This window comes from Lissotriton vulgaris, chromosome 9, assembly GCF_964263255.1.
Source record: "Lissotriton vulgaris chromosome 9, aLisVul1.2, whole genome shotgun sequence".
Classification (NCBI taxonomy): Eukaryota; Metazoa; Chordata; class Amphibia; order Caudata; family Salamandridae; genus Lissotriton; species Lissotriton vulgaris.
The window spans coordinates 414,238,891-414,258,519 of NC_141697.1; the positions used below are offsets into that span (position 1 = coordinate 414,238,891).

General features: G+C 41.4%; 1 protein-coding gene across 1 annotated transcript; it reads right to left on the reverse strand.

The window, feature by feature from the left end:
• Positions 1-563: 563 nt before the first annotated feature.
• Positions 564-15,929, reverse strand: LOC147690198 (heat shock protein HSP 90-alpha). Its single transcript, XM_086937824.1, has 11 exons — positions 15,547-15,929; positions 12,101-12,256; positions 11,645-12,011; positions 9,136-9,269; positions 8,177-8,485; positions 7,714-7,879; positions 5,340-5,530; positions 3,959-4,106; positions 3,605-3,873; positions 1,817-2,150; positions 564-1,443 (listed from the first exon to the last, which is right to left on the reverse strand). Exons 2-11 carry the CDS (start codon positions 12,254-12,256, stop codon positions 1,334-1,336), a joined length of 2,184 nt encoding a protein of 727 aa, XP_086793950.1. The 5' UTR covers positions 15,547-15,929; the 3' UTR covers positions 564-1,333.
• Between the last annotated feature and the right edge of the window lie 3,700 nt (positions 15,930-19,629).

Sequence of the window (19,629 nt, forward strand, 5' to 3'; positions counted from 1 at the left end):
TTATTCCTGAAGTAGGAAAAATAAGAGCATAGTCTTTCCTGTGCCATTTCTCGTTCTTAATGGTGGATTCGTATGGGGAAATATACATTGTTAATTTGAGTGGTGGACATGCAAGTCTTTTTGATGGAATAGGATAAAGGAGGGATAGAGGAGGAACTGTCTAGAAAGTGTTATTTGGATGATAGTAGTAGGAGGAGGCTTGGGCAGAGTAAGATGAGGGAAGTCTCTAGAAAATGATTATGGAGATTATAGTAGTAAAATGAAGTTAGGAATGAGTCAAAGGAGGACTACATGAGGGAAGAGTCTAGAAAGTGTTATTTGGGAGATTATAGTAGTAACATGAGGTTGGGGGAGAGCAAAAGAAGGACAGAAGAGAGAAATGTCTGGAAAGGGTTATTTTGGAGATCATGGTAGTAAAATGAGGTTTGGGATGAGTCTGAGAGTGGAGGTAAATGATATATTGAGAAAGTTATAGGATGAGACAGTGTACAGTAGGATTAATGAATATATAGATACATAGAAATGGTCCACATGTACGATGAGAATATATTGACATCTAAAGTTGTATCAAGTCCTGTATTTGAGGATAGTTAGAAACTCAGACTTTCATATTACAATTGATAAACAGACCCATATCTCTGATCATATAACTTATATGAAAACTGTATACATGTTAAGTATTATATATATTTTTTCCCCACCATAATATATACATTTGTTAAGCAGACCTAAAGCATATCTATATTGCTTGGCTATATTTAGAAAAGAACTTATCACCGTGGGGATGCCACTTTGCACCAGATCATAGCGTTTGACAATTATGTCTTCAACTACTGGAAGACTGTATGTAACCTCTTTGGGCAACTGCAGAGCTCAAGTATTTTTGCAAATCAGGAATTCCAAAGCATGATTAATGAAATCATTAGGTTGTCATTAAACTAGTAAATCAAAAGGCATGATACCTAGAATGAAGTGGGCCTGAAATGTTAAGCAATATGGTAATATGAAAACAGAAAACAAATCAGACAAAAATCAATCACATTTATTTTGAACTTCAATTAAACATACCTCTGTACAATAAACATAAGAGTCTCGGGTGCAAATATAGTAAGAAAATATTACAACAAATCTGTACATTCACTCTACCCCCCCCCCCCCATAAACAGAATCCTTGTGAACTTTCAACTTTTCAGCCTTTAAACTGAGAAACAATTTTTATGACCTTTGAAACAGTCCATCCTTCATAGAAGTGGCATTTTCCATCAAATGCACTGAATATTGAAGGAGAAACTTAAAAAACGCCTCTGAAAAATAAAAGTCTTTACATTAAGTTTTAGTCCACTTCTTCCATTCGAGAAGAGTCCTCATCATCACCTTCTAGAGGAGGCATCTCCTCTGTTACTTGTGTGGTGTCATCCATAGGAACATCATCTTCATCAATACCTGCAGAGATGTAATGATTAGGTTACTAGTGAAACTATCAAAACCCTTTTTTTTCTACAATGATTTTTTACCCAACTGTAAATAATGAAGTGGGTTCCAGAATCACCTTCTAAACCCCAAAGTTTCCAGTACCAGCTGTATTGGTTCTTTTTCCTATTTAAGTTGATACGCTGACCAAAAATAATTGACTAGCTTTATTAAAGGCAAACAAGGTTTGGGAGTGATGAACAATTTAATTGATCCCACTCCCAGGACAGATACAGGTCAACCACTTTTAACTACATATGTAGCTGCAACAGAGGTGCTCAGGAAGTAATTATCAACGTGCTCAAATACAATAATGTTGGTACATTCTTTATGAATGGTACTTTACCTAAACCAAGTTTGATCATCCTGTATATTCGGTTAGCATGAGTTTGTGGATCCTCAAGTGAAAATCCAGAAGACAACAGTGCGGTCTCATACAGCAGAATAACAAGATCCTTGACAGATTTATCATTTTTATCTGCCTCTGCTTTCTGTCGTAGAGTCTCAATGATGGAATGCTCAGGGTTGATCTCCAGGTGTTTTTTCGCTGCCATATAACCCATTGTAGAGTTGTCTCTCAGCGCCTGTGCCTTCATGATTCTTTCCATGTTAGCAGTCCATCCGTAAGTGCTTGTCACGATGCAACATGGGGATTCAACCAAACGGTTTGATACAACTACCTATAAACAAGCCACAAATGGAATCATGTTAAACCCATTTTATTGGATTATGCAAGACTTTCCTAGAGTACATTATTCAAGAATAGCATGATAATGGAGGACAAGTTCAATGTATGCAATGGGAAATTAACAAGAGTATACCCCCTCAAGCCCCCCCCTCCCCTCGATTTCATAACACAGTGCTTGTGAGATTCTAGTTAATGAAAAAAGCTTTAAACAACACCAAATGGTTGAAGGGGTTACTTTTTTACTGGGACATCTTGTAAGCAACCAATTTAAGGGATCTGGAAAATATGAAAAATAGGGCCCCTATCTTAGACATTCTTACCAAATTCATAAACCAAGAGGTTTTTGTAGGCTTTACCAGTTGGACTAAAAGAAGCACTGCCTTTAATTAACCCGTTAAGAGCGCCGCAAATTCCGCCCCACTGTGGACGTTCCATTGCGCGGGGGGAATCGGAACGTTCAGCGGACGTGCGCAGCACTAGCGAGGTAGTGCACGCGACGTCCGCCGAATGTTCACAGCACTTAACGGGTTAAATGATAGGTATGCAGAGAGTTTTTTCACTACCACGGACCACTGAAAAATGCTTAGTGTCGACCACCTACGTTGACACAACTGGGGTGGAGTCTTTTTTTGTTCCGGTCAGGGATGGATAGTTGACTTGGGCAGGATTAAAGAGCATTGTAAGCCCCACTCCAAAATTACCAAAGCTGTTCCACCACTAAAATGGACCATTAACATACATGACTGCATGTCCAGTTACTAAAACCCTCGAAATTAGCCCAAAAGTGTATATAATGTGCTAAAAAGGGAACCATGTTGCATGCGAATATCAGAATATCAGACACTGGAGAAATCAGTTTTTTAGTTGTGTTAATATTTCATTATTAAGTACAATGGGATTGCAGTGCATATATTGCAGGTAGGGTTTCTATGTTTGACTTCGTGGGTCTACACACTTGTTTAGTTATGTACATACATCCCCCAATACATACATATCAAATGTTTTTAATAATTTGTAGAAGAACTTTAGTTTAAAACATTTTAAATTGTTATTTAATATTCACATTAAAAAAAGGTGATTGGAATATTAATGGCAATGAGATTAATAAATATTAGGATTAATTTTGTTGGGGTAAGAGTTCAGGGAAGAGTAGTGTATGGGTGGGTAGCATTGAGCTTCTTGGGCGAAGGGATCAGTAATGTACAGAGGTAGTAAGGGAATTTTGTTGGGCAGAAATGGCTGATATAAAATAAATGTACATAAATAAAAAAATGAACTAACAATTTAAAGATGAATATTGTAATAACATTAACTTAATTGACATGGTTTAATTGACTCCCCATGTAACTAACGCCAAAGTAGAATCTGACAGGTTTTTTCGTGCAAATCATTGTTAAAAGGTAACACTTGGATAGAGCCTCAAATGTCTTAAGCAAGTACACATACCTTTTCCACTTTCTTTTCAAGAATATCCTTCATTACTTTACAGAGACTTTCATATTTTGCTTTTTTCTCCTCTTGCTTTTTCTTTTCTTCTTCGTCTTCAGGAAGCTCCAAACCCTCTTTAGTCACAGAGACCAATGTCTTTCCTTCAAACTCCTTAAGCTGCTGAACACAGTATTCATCAATGGGTTCAGTCATGTAAATAACCTCCAAACCATGCTTACGTAGTCTCTCCACAAAAGCAGAGTGAGATACCTGATCACGGGTTTCACCTGTAGAGTAAGTAAATAACATTTTCTATACAGGAATTTGGAAACTAATTAACTTGTCAAAACAATGTGCGCCATTGCCTCTTACCAGTGATGTAGTAAATGTGCTTCTGGTTTTCTTTCACACGTGACACATAATCGGCAAGAGACACCATTTCGTCACCAGAGGTTGAGGTATGAAACCTGAGCAACTCAGAAAGTTTTTTACGATTCTGTGAATCTTCATGAATGCCAAGCTGCAAGGTAAATTAAAGAACAGAATGATGCAGACTTTATGACACAATTGATTAAGCTTGCTCTATAAGGCAGTCAAGAACTCAATAGTATTCCAGGGTCCATGCAACACTCACACAAATCTGTCATAGTCCATTAATGAGACGTTGGCAAGTTGATCCCCACTTTAGCTAGAGTGGTAGTAACGACATTGTTATGATGCAATTAATGCACACCTTTAAGTGCTCTAGAGGGGTCCAAAAGAAAAAGAGGGCCCTGTTTACTTGGGAACTGAAGCGATGTCCCTTGACTTAAACACTGCAGCAGATACTCAAACTTGCACATTTTTGATCATGCATATGGCTTTCCGAATGAGGACGTGCAATGACAATGCTTTTAAGGATGAAAAGTGAGGGAATAGAGCTAAAGACAAATTTAAGAAAACCGGGAGCATAATGTAGTGGTAAGAAAAGGTGAGATCGAATGGATTACCGTGGGGTATATTATGCGATTCCGCATCTCAAAGAAATAAGAACTAATGTTAATGTTTAGAGGAAGCATGTGGGAAGGACACCTTCTATTTGCCAGGTAAGACAAAAGAAAAATGGATGGTCAGACTGGCTGCACTGTGCGAGGATAGAATCATGGCCGATGTAAGTCAATGTTCACATTTTAATTCAAACAATATTTAACACCTATCTCAACCCTTGTACTTTGGAGGCCAGGTGAGGTTAACTAAAAAGAAAAAAAATGCATTCACATAGGCCAACAATATTAGCAATCGCAAGATGCAATTTGTGTGTGACAAGGGGAAAATGGTGCAAGATAGTTCACCCACCCACCCACCCCGCCCCCCAAATGAAGATTCAGTACTTCCAAAATTCAACAAAAAAGTCCAAGACATTTTTTTTGAAAGCCGCCCTTTGTCTGGACTTACGCTAGTTTCTAAATGGGTTGTAAACATTTCGATTTCGTGGAATTCCCATCACTTTGAGAAATAACATTTCGAAACAAGCATGCATGGAAAAGGGATGCCATAAGGTAATAAGGCAGCCTTAGTGTGTGCACCTTTTTAATTAGTAAAAACTCAAGTAGAGCACATGCTTATGAAAGGGTAGGACCGTCCCTTGCCAGTCTGCATCAACCGACAGTCAACTGATAAGTTAGTTGCCCCTAATGAGTCATACCCAAAATAATTGTGCTTTAACATGAAAACTACTACATCCATCTAGTTTGAAACTGGCAAAATGTCTTACCTTAAGGTTTTTGGAAAACTGTTCATAGAACTTTTTATAGTTATCTTTATCCTCTGTCAATTCAGTGAAAAGTTCCAAGCACTTTTTGACTATGTTCTTTCTAATAACTTTAAGAATCTTGCTCTGCTGCAACATCTCACGAGAAATATTAAGAGGAAGATCCTCCGAGTCCACGACACCTCGTATGAAATCTTTCAAAAGAATGACAAGAAGGATTTGCAAGCATTACAAAGTTGGATGAAGAAAAACATTGCAAATAGAATTCCTGGATTACAGCTTGAATGGTTGCTCTAAATTTACTGGGCCAAATAAACATTTATATGCAGCAAAATTAGATTATATGTCATCTCCCTTCTTATTCATACAAATGAAAAATGTATTTTTCTGGCGGAAATATATTTTGGCTATAGCAAATGGAAAATCCTTTTCAAAGATAAAATTGAAATCTTTTACGAGTCTGCCTTAAGTTCACCCTTTATCCAAGAACAGCATAAGCACATATTCATCTGTAAACTATGTTGCTGTTTAGCAACAAAAGAAATATGCAACTTACTACAGAAATACCTCACACAAGCCCCATTTCAATAATAAAGATAACACAGATCAGTCTGAAGAAACTTGAATAAAAATTCTTAATAGCATCGTTTTAAAAATATGTTTTGGACCAGATAACCATCAACTGTACATTTTACACACCTACCAAGAGGGAAGGAACGTGGTTGTGCGTACACAAGGTACCAAAAAAAGTATTTTTTTTAAAAAGCGAACAGCCGTATGTAATTCTGAATACCACAAAGTTTAAAAGGAACAAAATGTTGACTTTAAAACAAAATAGTGCAGTGTTACCTGCTTTAAATTCTTTACCCGCCAACTACAAGTCACTATTTCTTGCCATTTAGAAGACCAGCCAAATTCTGGACTATTTAGTTAGCGTCAAATACACAGTTAGTCATGTTCAGATTGGGGTCAAGCCTAGCTCAAATATTTGTGTTATAATGCTATCAGAAAATACACTTTTTCAGGGTGAGGAAGTAGTTCCACAGTTAAAATTCCCACCAAATACACACATGAAATTGTATGTTAAAGGGTATTACTCCTGCTCCTTTCAACACTGGAAAAGTTTGGAAATATGCTTCTTAAGAGAGCAAGGAGAATTTATTTTAAGAGGGAGAACTGGCGTAACAAAACCCCTCCGGACTCAAACTGGAGATTTCCGGCCAGAGTACTGTGCTGATGGGGCCGCTCGGAGCTTGGGGACCCACCCACCCTGGGGGCAGAGGGGGCCTATTACGCCACTGGGATGGAGAACTTACTATGTATAGGGAAAGTGAATTTGCAATCCAGCATGTTTTCGTAAGCAGGTATTAGGCACAGATGGGCAAGGGATATCATTTCCAGACCTACGTCTGTAAACGTGTTCGTTCCTGATAATCATGCAAGACCCTTCTGTAAGAATGTAGGCTCCCCTCCCAACACCCCCCCCCAATTTACCTACATGTTGCCCATAATGCGTTTGCAGTAATTGTCCTTTTTATTTTTACATATCAGTATGCATCTAACATGTTTTATTAAACAATACCTTAAATGGTATCTCTAGTTGCATAACAGTTTACTAGCACTTTTTTCCTTCCAGTTGCAATGTTTGCATTTACAATTACAAAATTGCTTACAGGTGTCGGCATGTAATCGGCGAGTACTTTAACTACACCCTCAAACTTAATTTTGCAAACAAATACACGTTTTTATTTTTACTGAAACCACTGTAAGCAGAGTTCACGGTGTTTCATTAGTCTTGTTAATATCAGAGGCTTTGCATTAATTAATAAATTACATCATTAGTTTGAAAAAACTTACAGATACATAAGTTGCCTTAGTAGCATACAAACAACTTACACAGGTCTATAATGTGAACTGCTTAGACTTTGTGCTGCACGTGGTTGTGCCTGCTTGTCCAGCGACAAAATTAACTTGAAAACTTGCCCCGGACAACAATACGACTTAGGGTCATTGCTTGCATATTAAAAGTGTATGAGCAGCCATAGCTCATATATCAAATATGTTGAAATTGTACTTAATCCGAGAAATCAGGAAGTTAACATCTTCTAAATATGCTGAATTTTAAATTACTTCTTGTTAAGACACTATTTTCATATCTGCAATTATACTTTGATAAACTGTTCAAGATTTAAACTCTGTCTTCCTGAAACCATGCCATTTAAGTCATTTGAAACTCGGACGCGTTACCACCAGATCACCAACCTACACCTATTGACCACTTTCAAATCAGCTCCAGCTTGCCATCATTATCATTTAGGGATTAACAAGAGTTATTGGCTTACTTTAATCAACAGAGTAGGGTCATATAAATACTTACTCAAGTATTCAGGTATCAGATCCTCGCAGTTGTCCATTATAAACACTCTACGCACATACAACTTTATATTATTCTTCTTCTTCCGGTTTTCAAAAAGGTCAAATGGAGCACGTTTTGGAACAAACAGCAGAGCTCTGAATTCTAACTGGCCTTCAACAGAGAAGTGCTGCAAAAAAATACATATACACACACACATTTACCTTTATATGCCAAATGCTGATTTACACCGGTTTAAAAGTGCGTTGTGCTGGCAATGGGCACCATACGTAGTGTAGTGTTTTGATTGAGGAAGTCACAATCCACAGCAGCCATAAAATTTAATTTGACTGAGTAGCTCATGAAAACACAACCAAAATAGCGTTTGAAAGCTAGGAACCCACAAGGAAATATTAAAATAAACGGAATGAAGGCCATTAGACATATGCAAGGGCGATCTATAAATCAACAGATTCAAACAGTTTACCTTCACCGCCAAATGATCTTCCCAGTCGTTGGTGAGACTTTTGTAGAATTCACCATATTCTTCATTAGTAATATCATCTGGGTTTCTGGTCCAAATAGGCTTGGTTTTGTTGAGTTCTTCCTGGTCGATATATTTTTCCTTAATCTTTTTGGTTTTCTTTTTGCCAGCCTTCTTTTCATCCTCTTCTTCATCAGAACCAACATCCTCTATTTCTGGCTTATCTTCAGTTTTATCCTCCTTCTCTTCTTTTTCCTCCTTTTCTTCTTCAGCTTCGTCATCACTTATCTCTTTATCACGCTCCTTCTCGACCTACAAGAGAGAGGAGGAAGAATAGTAACTATGCTTTTTACTCGGGCCATGAAGACAAAAATAAAGATTTAATTAAGGCACATGCTGTACTAAAATACATTTGTAATGCTCTCATTTAAATAGTAGTGACTTCAATGTATGTTTAATTGGGGTCGCAGAGTTGGGAACACTTCTAGTGCAAGTGGTGGAGCAAAGACCAATAAGATGTAAAAGAGTTACAATAGCATCCAACCATGATCTTGCAAATATGTACACACAATTTGTATTCAAGCATTTTTGATTACTCAAAACCATGTTTAATTTCCAGTTGCAGCGTTAGGAAAAATCGAATGCTACAAAATATATCTACATATACATGAATGTGGTTAATCACATAGCATAAAAGAACACATGAAAAAAACGACAATAGCTGTTTCCGTCATATTCAGGTGCCAGTGGTACTCCGACAGTTTCCAAGCCTTTCAAACAAAATAAAAATTGAAACAACCGTACACGTAGGCATGCTTAAAGACTGGGTCTAAAATGGAAACATTGAAGAGCATTCTCTGGCAACTTAATGGGATACCTGGCAAATACATCTAGTCCCAGTCAGTTTAACAGTTTAGGCATCACTTCAGTTTAAATGGTTTGGAAAATGTATGAATACTTACAAAAAGTGTGATAGGATATCCAATGAATTGGGAGTGCTTCTTCACAATCTCTTTGATTCTTCTATCCTCCAAGTATTCTGTCTGATCTTCCTTTAAATGTAGGACTACCTTGGTTCCTCGACCCAGAGGTTCACCTACAAAAAGAACGTGATAGTTTTTTTTTAAGTGAATTAAACAAAATCCCACGCTGGAGAATGTACAAGAGCTTAGTCTTGCAACAGCCGACTTACTTGTCTGAGAGCGACATTTCAGCCGAATCCTTCAAAGAAACAAAAACCTGCACAATGGGTTCATGGGAAGTCATTAACTCTGAACGTACTTTATTCTAAAACAAAAATACAAATTTCCCGTACAAGTGCATGGTAGACTTTCTACCATGAACTTGTACGAGAAGCTTGTATTTTTTTAAAGCTGACTGTTCAATGGATCGCCTGCAACCAGCTCAAACTAAATGCACAAAAAACTGAGTTCCTTCTAATGTCCCTCCCTAACAGTAACACTGGCATCCAGGAATGGACCAAGTCGATCACAGCACTAAACTGCACACCGTCCATAGTGGAATCTAGCAAACCTCTTGTCATAACCCTGGACAGCAACTGAATATGCGAGTCAACATCAATTTGATGGCTAAAACTGCCAGGATTCACCTAAGCTACCTGAGGAAACTAAAACCTATCCTTGATGCCTCTGACCTAACAATGGCAGTCCAGGCATTAGTTATCTCCAGAATCGAATATGGATGCTCAACCCTTTCAGGCCTGCCCAAGATCTCCACGACCCCCCTAAAAGCTTGCCTCAACGCCGCTGCCAGACTCTTAACAGGCTCAAAAAAATTTGACTACATTTCACCGCATCTGAAGGCGCTGAACTGACTTCCTCGTGAAGCCAGAATCCAACTCATACTGGCATGTATCACCCACAAAGCACTATACACAAAATCCCCAGCATATCTCGCCCAGAAAATCATGGTTTCTGGAGGAGCCAGAAACTCCAGGTTCGCCAGACATTGTGCTCCAGCCTCCCCACTTTCAAAAGGAAAAAACGTAAAATTGTGCTGTCTCTGGGGCCACACCAAGAATCTGGAACTCGCTGCCATCAAAAATATTCCCTCTTAGTCAATATTTAAAAAGGAGGCCAAAACTTTCCTAATGGGTACATTTCTCCCATAAATCATGCATTGCACACACCGCTCAGTGGATTTGCCTATTTTTGTTGCTGCTAGAGTTTAGACTGATTGGCTGCTATCCATCTTGTACTGACCTGTATTCTCACAAATGTATGTGCTGGATTTTTCTGCAATATGACCTAAACATTGTATACACCCTGTTATTCCCAAATGTTTCATCTCCTCCGACTCCTACTTATGCTTTTTTTTTATTTGACTATTTTATACTTGTATATGTGTTATCCCTGTAAAGCACTCAGATACCCTAACGGACCACGTTCGCACTCTATAAAACACTAATTAAATATAAAAAGAGATGGTATAATGCATTCACCCTGCGGGCACCTCCTTTGTTCTGTGCCTTGAGATAAACAAAAATATACAGCGGTAGGAGTGTGGTTGGTGGCAGGGGTAGGGCTAAGAGCATCACAGAAGATGGTCAAGAAACCAATATGTAGTGCTAGGGATATATGAATGTGAAGAAGTCTGTCTTGTAATCGAACAAGTTTGGCATGGAACAAGGAGAGCGTCTGAGCAGACGTGTGATCAGGAAGGCTTTGGATTATACACGCATTGAAAAGTGCGGAGGAAGCATTTCCTGAAAGCAACGGGCCTAAAAGATTTGCGTTGAGGGTGCAGCGGCTAACACAAAAAATACAAAGCGAATCGTAATAACTCGAATGTTTTTAGCAACTTGTTAGTCAGATACCACAAAGTAATAATAAAGTATGCAAATATCCAGGAAACAACCTTTACAACGCACTACCATTACTACAAAACTTTTACAACGCAACATCCATTACAACGCATGCCATTACGACGCATGACACTACAACGCATACCACTACAACACATGTCATTACAACACAGTCATTACAATGCATACCATTACAACGCATAGTACCCTTACACTATCCAACACTTACCCTACTGTTGCACCCCCCTGGATTTAGAATAGTAATTTTTACCCCTACACTATCCAATACTTACCATACATGCAATTTAATGGTATGCGTTGTAAAGGTAGTATGCGTTGTAATGTAATGGGTTGTAAAGGTAGTTTTAAAAAATGTGTTGTAATGGCGTGCGTTGTAATGGATGTTGCGTTGTAAAAGTATGCGTTGTAACGTCATACATCCCAAATATCCAGTTCTAGTACAGCAGCAATTGAAGAATTTAAAATTGTTAGGAGCAAGTACCAGCATACAGGAAATGTAAAGAGGCTAACTGAAGGACAGGTGGAGAATACCAACTACAAATTATTGTAAAGTGTCATTTCGATGGGAGCATTGGTAAAGGCTCTTAATAGAGTTCAAATTATGCCCACAAATACAAGTTACTTACCAGTGTCAATTTGGACAGTGAATGATCCTCCGGCCGACGACTCCCAAGCATACTGTTCATCGTCGTTGTGCTTTGTGATCACGCATACCTTCTCCGCCACTAGATATGCCGAATAGAAACCGACGCCGAACTGACCTATCATGGAAATATCTGCGCCTGCCTGCAACGCCTCCATGAAAGCCTTGGTTCCGGATTTGGCGATGGTGCCCAGATTATTGATGAGGTCGGCTTTGGTCATACCAATGCCCGTATCTATAATTGTCAGGGTGCGTTCTTGTTTGTTGGGAATAAGCTCAATCTTTAAATCTTTTCCAGAATCCAACTTGCTTGGATCAGTCAAGCTTTCGTAGCGAATTTTATCCAGTGCCTGGAAATAAGGGAATATGGTCAAATTAACTGTAAGACCATAAACATAACCAAAAATAGCCAACATTTTAGTAAGCAAGCAAGACTTACATCGGACGAGTTGGAAATAAGTTCCCGCAGGAAGATCTCTTTGTTGGAATAGAAAGTGTTTATGATCAATGACATCAACTGAGCGATTTCAGCCTGAAAGGCAAATGTCTCCACCTCCTCCTCCATTGCCAGATCTTTCTTGCACTCTTCGGGCATCTGAAAAAGAATTAAAATTACCTTTAAACATCTCTCGTCGCAAGAAGAGCACGATCAGGATGGGTCACCTATGTCTTGATGTGGGCCAAGCCACCATTCAGTAGGCAAGAGATACACGCGCCACAACAGTAGAGCGTTCACTAATCGCTAGCGGTGGCTTATGCCTACAATAACAGGACTTTCACTAGTTAAAAGGCAATGCAATCCCTTACGTTAAAACACGAGGGCAACGATGTTGATTATGGAAAGCTGTAATTCGGAGCAAACTAGCCAATACTCAGCAATTAAAAGTAACAACGATCGTTAGTTATTGGGCCATCGCATTACCTGCCCAGTGGGTCATGCAATGTACTGCACCGCGAGTACCCACTTCTCAACTGAAAGCTCGGATGCTGGAGCGGTAGGTAGCCTGCCCCTGAAAATGGCAGTACATCGCATTTTAATTCATGTGTTCTCGCTGGATTCAACATCTCGTAGCCTCGTACATATAACTTTAACCGGGGCGGCTGGTCCATAGGGGCGTCGGGGCAGCGCCCCACTAGGCAGATTCAACAAGCAAAACTGCCCACGGACAGCAGGAAATGTAAACAGACGGCAGACGAAATTCGTCTGTTTACATTTCCTGCCTGTGCTGGCAGCTGCTTCACAGATTCAACTGCGCATGAGCACAGTCAGTCGTCATTCCACTACAAACGTGCACCAGGCGAGAGCAGCAGGAGTCCAGCAGACTCCGACTGCGCAACTGCAAGGGGCGCTCTTAATTTCAGCCCCCCCCCCCCCCCCCCCCCCCTCCATTGACATTACATTAGGCATGCTGCGCATGCCTAATGTAGTACAGGAGCCTGAAGATAGCATCCTGCACGGGCGGTGACGTATGGCCGCCACATGCCCTGTCAACAGGCAGGATACAGTTGAGTAGCTGCCCTTGAGTCACATCCAGACTCATGATTTGCCACTTGCCATGAGAGGACTCGGAGACGGGATGCGCGGTGGGACCGGCAGAGGAGATTCCTCACCCTGGTAAGTTTATTTGTTTGTAAAAATGTAATTAAATACACCCTCGCCCCCCCCCCCCCCCCCTCGCGCGTACCACCCGGATTCATGCCGGCCGTGACTCTCTACACATTTGTGGTGACTGAAAGGAACACGTCAGAAACATTTTGAAGTTATCTACTCTGCCACCAGATCCATTATTTTAATCCTGCCATAATGTTTTAAAAAATAACTACTGCAGAAGTAATGTGTGCTGTGTTTACACTTCGTGAAGTTCTTGTATTGGAATCGCCGGAGGGTCTTCCTTATCGTGACAGAATCTCAGTGTGATGGATTCAGCGTCCTAGAGTGTGTTCAGTTGAACAAACGTCTAGATGTTTTTACAATGTTTACAGGAATGTTATTTACGTGCCTGAAAATTAAATCAAGTCCCCCTAAGTCAGTTGTTTTGGGGGACTTGTTGGATGGATGGGTGGATGGATGGATGGATGCCTGAATGATGTATGGATGGATGCTTGCATGATGGGTGGATGCATGATGGATGGATGGATGGATGCATGAATGAATGATGTATGGATGCAGGATGGATGGGTGGGTGGATGGATGGATGGATGGGTGGATGCATGAATGATGTATGGATCGATGCATGATGGGTGGATGCATGATGGATGGATGGATGGGTGGATGGATGGGTGGGTGCATGAATGAATGAATGATGTATGGATGCAGGATGGTTGGGTGGATGGATGGGTGGATGCATGAATGATGTATGGATGCATGCATACATGATGGGCGGATGCATGATGGATGGATGGATGGGTGGATGCATGAATGAATGATGTATGCAGGGTGGGTGGGTGGATCGATGGGTGGATGCATGGATGCATGCATGATGGGTGGATGCATGATGTATGATGGATGGATGGGTGGGTGCATGAATGATGTATGGATGCAGGATGGGTGGGTGGGTGGATGGATGGGTGGATGTATGGATGCATGCATGCATGATGGGTGGATGCATGATGGGTGGATGCATGAATGAATGATGTATGCAGGGTGGGTGGGTGGGTGGATGGGTGGATGCATGGATGCATGCATGATGGGTGGATGCATGATGCATGATGGATGGATGGATGGATGCATGAATGAATGATGTATGGATGCAGGATGGGTGGGTGGATGGATGGATGGGTGGGTGGATGGATGGATGGATGGATGGGGGGATACATGAATGATGTATGGATGGATGCATGCATGATCGGTGGATGCTGGATGGATGGATGGATGGATGGGTGGATGGATGGGTGGGTGCATGAATGAATGATGTATGGATGCAGGATGGATGGGTGGATGCATGAATGATGTATGGATGCATGCATACATGATGGGCGGATGCATGATGGATGGATGGATGGGTGGATGCATGAATGAATGATGTATGCAGGGTGGGTGGGTGGATGGATGGGTGGATGCATGGATGCATGCATGCATGATGGGTGGATGCATGATGCATAATGGATGGGTGGGTGCACGAATGATGTATGGATGCAGGGTGGGTGGGTGGATGTATGGGTGGATGTATGAATGATGTATGGATGCATGCATGCATGATGGGTGGATGCATGATGGATGGATGGGTGGATGCATGAATGATGTATGGATGGTGGGTGGGTGGATAGATGGGTGGATGCATGAATGATGTATGGATGGATGCAAGGTGGTTCGGGCTCGCTCGCTGCGCTCAATCGCTGTGGTGCAATATGCAAATTAGTTTACGCCCCACCACTTTCAAATGTCACCAGCCGCCCCTGCGGTACTAACAATCGAAAACTAACGTCTCTTGAAAAACAAGATACGGCGTTTAAGAGACACCCTGCTAAAGACTCGGATGAAGTACACCAGTACGCTCTGTTGCAGACGAGGTTCAGCAAAATGTACGGCAAGTTTCACGTATACTGTTAACCATACAGGAATTGTGACAAAGCGCCCACGCCCCTGAAATGTTTAATACGGGCGTGAACTGTGGGGAATACCATCCACGGTTCAAGCACTACGGAAGGATCGTATAACGTAATTTGAAAGGGAATTTATAAAGGCGTCCGAGATTTCCTAGTAACGTATTCCATTGTATATTGTGAAACCAAGTCTAACATCTAAGGCATTTTCCCATGAACTTCTAGCACTATGAATAAGGAAAGCCTTACAAATACCCCTCCGCCCCCCAACAATCCTCCGTAACGATTAAGGACAGAAAAAAGTTCTACTTTTCCATACAATGTCTAAAAATGCCTGCTCACCTTCCGGCCAAGAAGTACCGAGGGCTTTCGGTAACGGAGACTCCCACTGAAGGCTTCAACAGCACGCTCCTAAGGTTAAGAACGTCCTACGATTGTGCTCTTTTTGTTTGTTGCCAGACCCGAATTTACAGTAATCCCTTTCTTGGACAAGACCCAGCTAAATGTGAGACTCCAACTATATACCGTCACTCCCGTAGTCTTGTGCAGACTGCAACCGTGAGCTAGCCCTTCTCATTTATATAAATGACACCGCCTGCTGGATAGCTCCAACCGCCGCCCTCCTGCGCGAGCAGTCTGGAAGGCTCTAGAAGCTCGAAGCTTCCAGCTCCGTCTCGCGGTTCCGCCTCACGAGCCGTTTCGCAGTACTCGCCCGAGCCTGTCAGATGGCTCCGGGAGGCGGAGTTTCTATTGCCACAGCTTCATCCGCAGAGTCACACCGTGACGTGGGGCGTGGGAAGCAGCCAGTGTTTTTTTCCCCGTTACCTCATCTTACTCTCTACCTGTGTATGGTGGTCCGTGTTAACAGTGTGCTAATTTATCTCGTCCTCTGCGCTAGAAATTTACCCACCTAAAGGAAGGAATCTGTGTTTCTCCACATTGCGTATTAAAAACACGCATTGAAAATACAACAGGTGTCACCTTTTATTAAGTTAAAGCTATTTGCTTTGCTAATGGTATTGTATAGCAAAGCAAATGGCTTTAACTTAATGAAAGGCGAGACCTATTGCATTTTTAAGGCTGGTTTGGTATTGTTTTTTTACTGTGCTGTTCAGTGCTGACTACTTGTCTGCTGCATGCAAATAAATACAGCTAGTAATCCAGTGATTTACTTGACAATAGTTTTTCATGTTAAATAGATGGGCGGTTTCTAGATTGATGATATTAAGTTACAAGCCCAGATGGCAGACTGTTTCCAGTTTCCTGTATCAGATTTCTTCATCAGTACCTCTATTTGTTAACGTTTGGAGGTCTGACTGACATTTGACTATTTGAGTTTGATCACTTTTGGCCCTACAGCACATGCTCATTGGCTTAGCTTGCAAATTGAATACGTTCTACTCTTTCCATGCCAGTATAAAAACAAGCATTTACAATGCAATGGTTTCGGCATTATTAAAGGTAGAGCTATTGGCCTTGCTCATGACTTTTTTTTTTATCATAAATAAATGGCATTGTCATTTACATTGCCAATGCAGTGGAAAAGGGAACTGTGCGAGTTTCGTCCGTTGTAGAGGACAAAATTGGAGACTGGCTGCGTTCAGTAGAGAACATCATTAAATTGGAAGCTCTCAGTTCAAAAGCTTTACCCTTTAGGCACTAGGTTTTGCATTAAGGAGTCCCCGGGTTGCTTTTATGAGCTTACACAAAAAGTGTGATTTATGGCAAGCAATTATCTTCTCTATATTTAATATGCTCATGGCCACCGAATCCCTCATTATCTAGGCACAAAATAATACAAGAACTACATCATTTTTCACTTCAATGTCCTTATCTGAAGGGCAAACGTTGATCGGCAAGAAAACACCGACACCGGGCATGACTGCACATTGACGGCCTGAAACATGGATAAAGTGTCTTTTTGCCAAAATAGCGGCCAAGGCCTTGACACAATTAAATGTGCAGAAGCAGTGGAAAGTGAGAGGTTTATTCTTCCATCCACTAATTCAATATGTCACTGTACCACTCAAAAATGGGATACGCATCTCCTTAGTCAATTGACCTGGCCCTCTTAGCGCATCAGAGAGGTGAGCCACTGAGGTAGGCACTAATCTTCTACCCCCACCCCCACTTCGCCCTAGACTGTTATGCACCATTCCTTCCTCATTGTTAAGAAGCAAATGTTTGAAAATACACTGCGCAGCGACCACCTATATTAAGGCAGGAAATGTATTTGAGCCATGGCTGATGTCTCCCTGTTGTGCATGTCAGACCCAGAGATGCTCGACCACTGCAAGGCAGAGAAAAACAAACAAAACAGTGTGGTGGGAAGGGCTTCCGAACTGCCCTGCCCCACCACTGAGAAAGAAGCTGGGACAGTGGGCGCTTGAACTACTTTTCCTCGACGTTTCTGCCAACTTATGCTCACGACTGCACCTCTTCTGAGTTACTTCTACTTTCTACGGTAAAATTTGGGTTCATTTCAATGTTTGGAAACTGTTCAAGTAATTATTTAATGACATGGAGATTTAAAGTGACAGTTATCCCAAGAGAGGCAGCTAATGAAGTTTATGCATACCTTTCTCATGTACAATGTAATCCCTGATGTTTTTCCCACTAACTCACAGACTTGAAAAAAAGGCTAATAGAGAACTTCTCTGACAAACTGTATTAACTCATCGCTTACACACTCAATTCAATTGCACTCGTTTTTATTTTTATTTTTATCAGAGTCTTAAACATGAAGGGCTTGGAGAGACCCACACCAGGATACTTCCCTGGCAACTCACCCACATTTTCAGGTGTTATCTGGGGTTGGACATAACTGGCATATTTGTCTCTAACGTAATTACTTGCAATGAAGCAAAACCACACGCAAGCAGGTGTAATTGTGCGAGCAGCGTAATCTTTCATTACTCAAACTGGCGTAATTGCGTACTTTCAGTGGTTTCACACTGCAAGAGCAAAGTCCATCTTGGTAAATGATTAATATAATTAGTAAAAATATTAATAATGAGAAGGGGACTTAGGCACATGATAAAAATGGAAAAGGTGGTAGTGGTCTGCCTCGGGTGTTTGCTGTGATCGCAACTGGAAACCAGAGGTGACGCCAAAAGAGGGAACTGTAAGACTGGGGGGTGGGGTGAAAAACATACAATCAGAATGACGTAAATGTGGCTAAGGAAGGAGAAAGACAGCGGGTTCATGGGTCTAGGAGGGTGAAGAGAAAATATTCAGAGGAATACCTCCCAGAAGGCAAACGAGAGTGACAGGGTAGGGGTAAAGAGGAGGATGCAGGTGTTTGCCCTATGAGCATCTCAACTGACTGATGACCTTGAAATACACTACGACCAGGGAATGCATTTATTATCCTATATTTGATCATCAACGGGACCATAAACAGATCTCAGAGGCGAAAAGAAAATTGGAATTAGCACTCAATTATAAATCTCATTAAAGTTCATTAGAGCATCAAATATCGGCGATGCTTGGTAGAAAAAGATCTCAGAGTCGAGGCAAGGCCAAAGCTTAGTAATGTCGAGGTGTGTTATTGCAGGCGTTTGACTATCCAGAGCCCTGCCCTTCCAAAACCCGGCTGCTCCCCCACTCAGTCAACCCCACGAACATTGTGATGCTAATGAGGCTGACAAGTACCTCTCCTGTGCACTTATGCTCTGGGTAGCGCTAATATGCTAGTCTGTCGACTGGCATTAGAACCCCATGCACAACCGGGACCGCTTTGAACCCTCGTGCGGCTCAAGTGAAGTCTGACATCACTTCCGTGCACAAAGACCACAGAGTCAGACGAACAATATGATTGCGTACATACAAGTTTTCTTGCAAAGCTGAAAAGCGTGCATCTGAAACTCAGAGCCCCAAAAGCTGTAGGCTCTCAGTCTCTTTGTCGCAGGTACTGACGGATACATGTGATGCACGTGAAGCACTGACAGTGTTGGGGGAGGGAGCGTACAGTCTTTTCTTTACTCTACATTATAATTCTAAAGATATCCTAGTAGTTTGTACCTACTGAAAGCCGTTCCTCCAGTACACATTTTAGGTACTTCATCAATAGCCAGCGTGGGGTTCCCTCGACCACTGTCCGGTGAAGCCCATGAGAGAAAAGGGTGATTTCGGATTGATACACTCTTGCAACTGCCCTGGTATACCCACACAAAGGAATTTGAGCAAATTGAGTAATTTCTAATTCCGGGGGCTCTACACCAAACTATACATCACTACTAGACCCTTTGGTATGAAGGACATCACCAAACTGCTGCATGACAAAGAGCGAGGGGGAACTTCTGCCTGCAAATACACATTCACATTTCCCTAATCCACCCCACTTATAGGCTAGGCCCAAGTCCCAGTGTCTACCTCGACACCGACTGCCTCAAAGCACCCCTACGAGGACGACACAAAGCAAGT